This window comes from Chaetura pelagica, unplaced genomic scaffold (assembly GCF_000747805.2).
Source record: "Chaetura pelagica isolate M959 unplaced genomic scaffold, ChaPel_1.0 scaffold493, whole genome shotgun sequence".
In the NCBI taxonomy this organism is placed as follows: domain Eukaryota; kingdom Metazoa; phylum Chordata; class Aves; order Apodiformes; family Apodidae; genus Chaetura; species Chaetura pelagica.
This window is the reverse complement of record NW_009952696.1, coordinates 779,189-779,555: the sequence shown is the minus strand read 5'-3', so window position 1 is coordinate 779,555 and position 367 is coordinate 779,189. Positions and strand designations below refer to the sequence as shown.

General features: G+C 59.4%; 1 protein-coding gene across 1 annotated transcript in view; it reads left to right on the top strand.

Annotated features, from left to right (window-relative positions):
* Positions 1-367, top strand: part of ZNF335 (zinc finger protein 335) — an 8,175-nt gene that overhangs the window by 3,725 nt on the left and 4,083 nt on the right. The window contains exons 13-14 of the mRNA XM_009994030.1: positions 1-125; positions 230-363. Of these exons, the coding sequence (XP_009992332.1) occupies positions 1-125; positions 230-363 (259 nt within the window). The remainder of the gene's footprint in view (positions 126-229; positions 364-367) is intronic.

Sequence of the window (367 nt, the reverse complement as noted above, 5' to 3'; positions counted from 1 at the left end):
CAAGAAAGTGCTGATGAACCACCAGCTGTCACACATGAAGGACAAGCCCTACAAGTGCAGCTTCTGCAAGTACTCCACCTTTCGTGAGGACTTCCTGGTGTCACACATGGCTGTCAAGCACACAGGTGAGAGGAGCTGCCTGCATCCCTTCACCCCGACATCCTGTACCCCCTTGCTCTTCTCCCCAGTGCCCCTCGGGGACCCCCTGCTTGACCCTCACCTCCTGCAGGAGGAAAGCCCTTTGCTTGTGAGTTCTGCCACTTCACCACCAAGCACAAGAAGAACCTGCGCCTCCACGTGCACTGCCGCCACGCTGACTCCTTTGAGGAGTGGGCACAGAGACACCCCGAGGAGCCGCCCTGCCGCC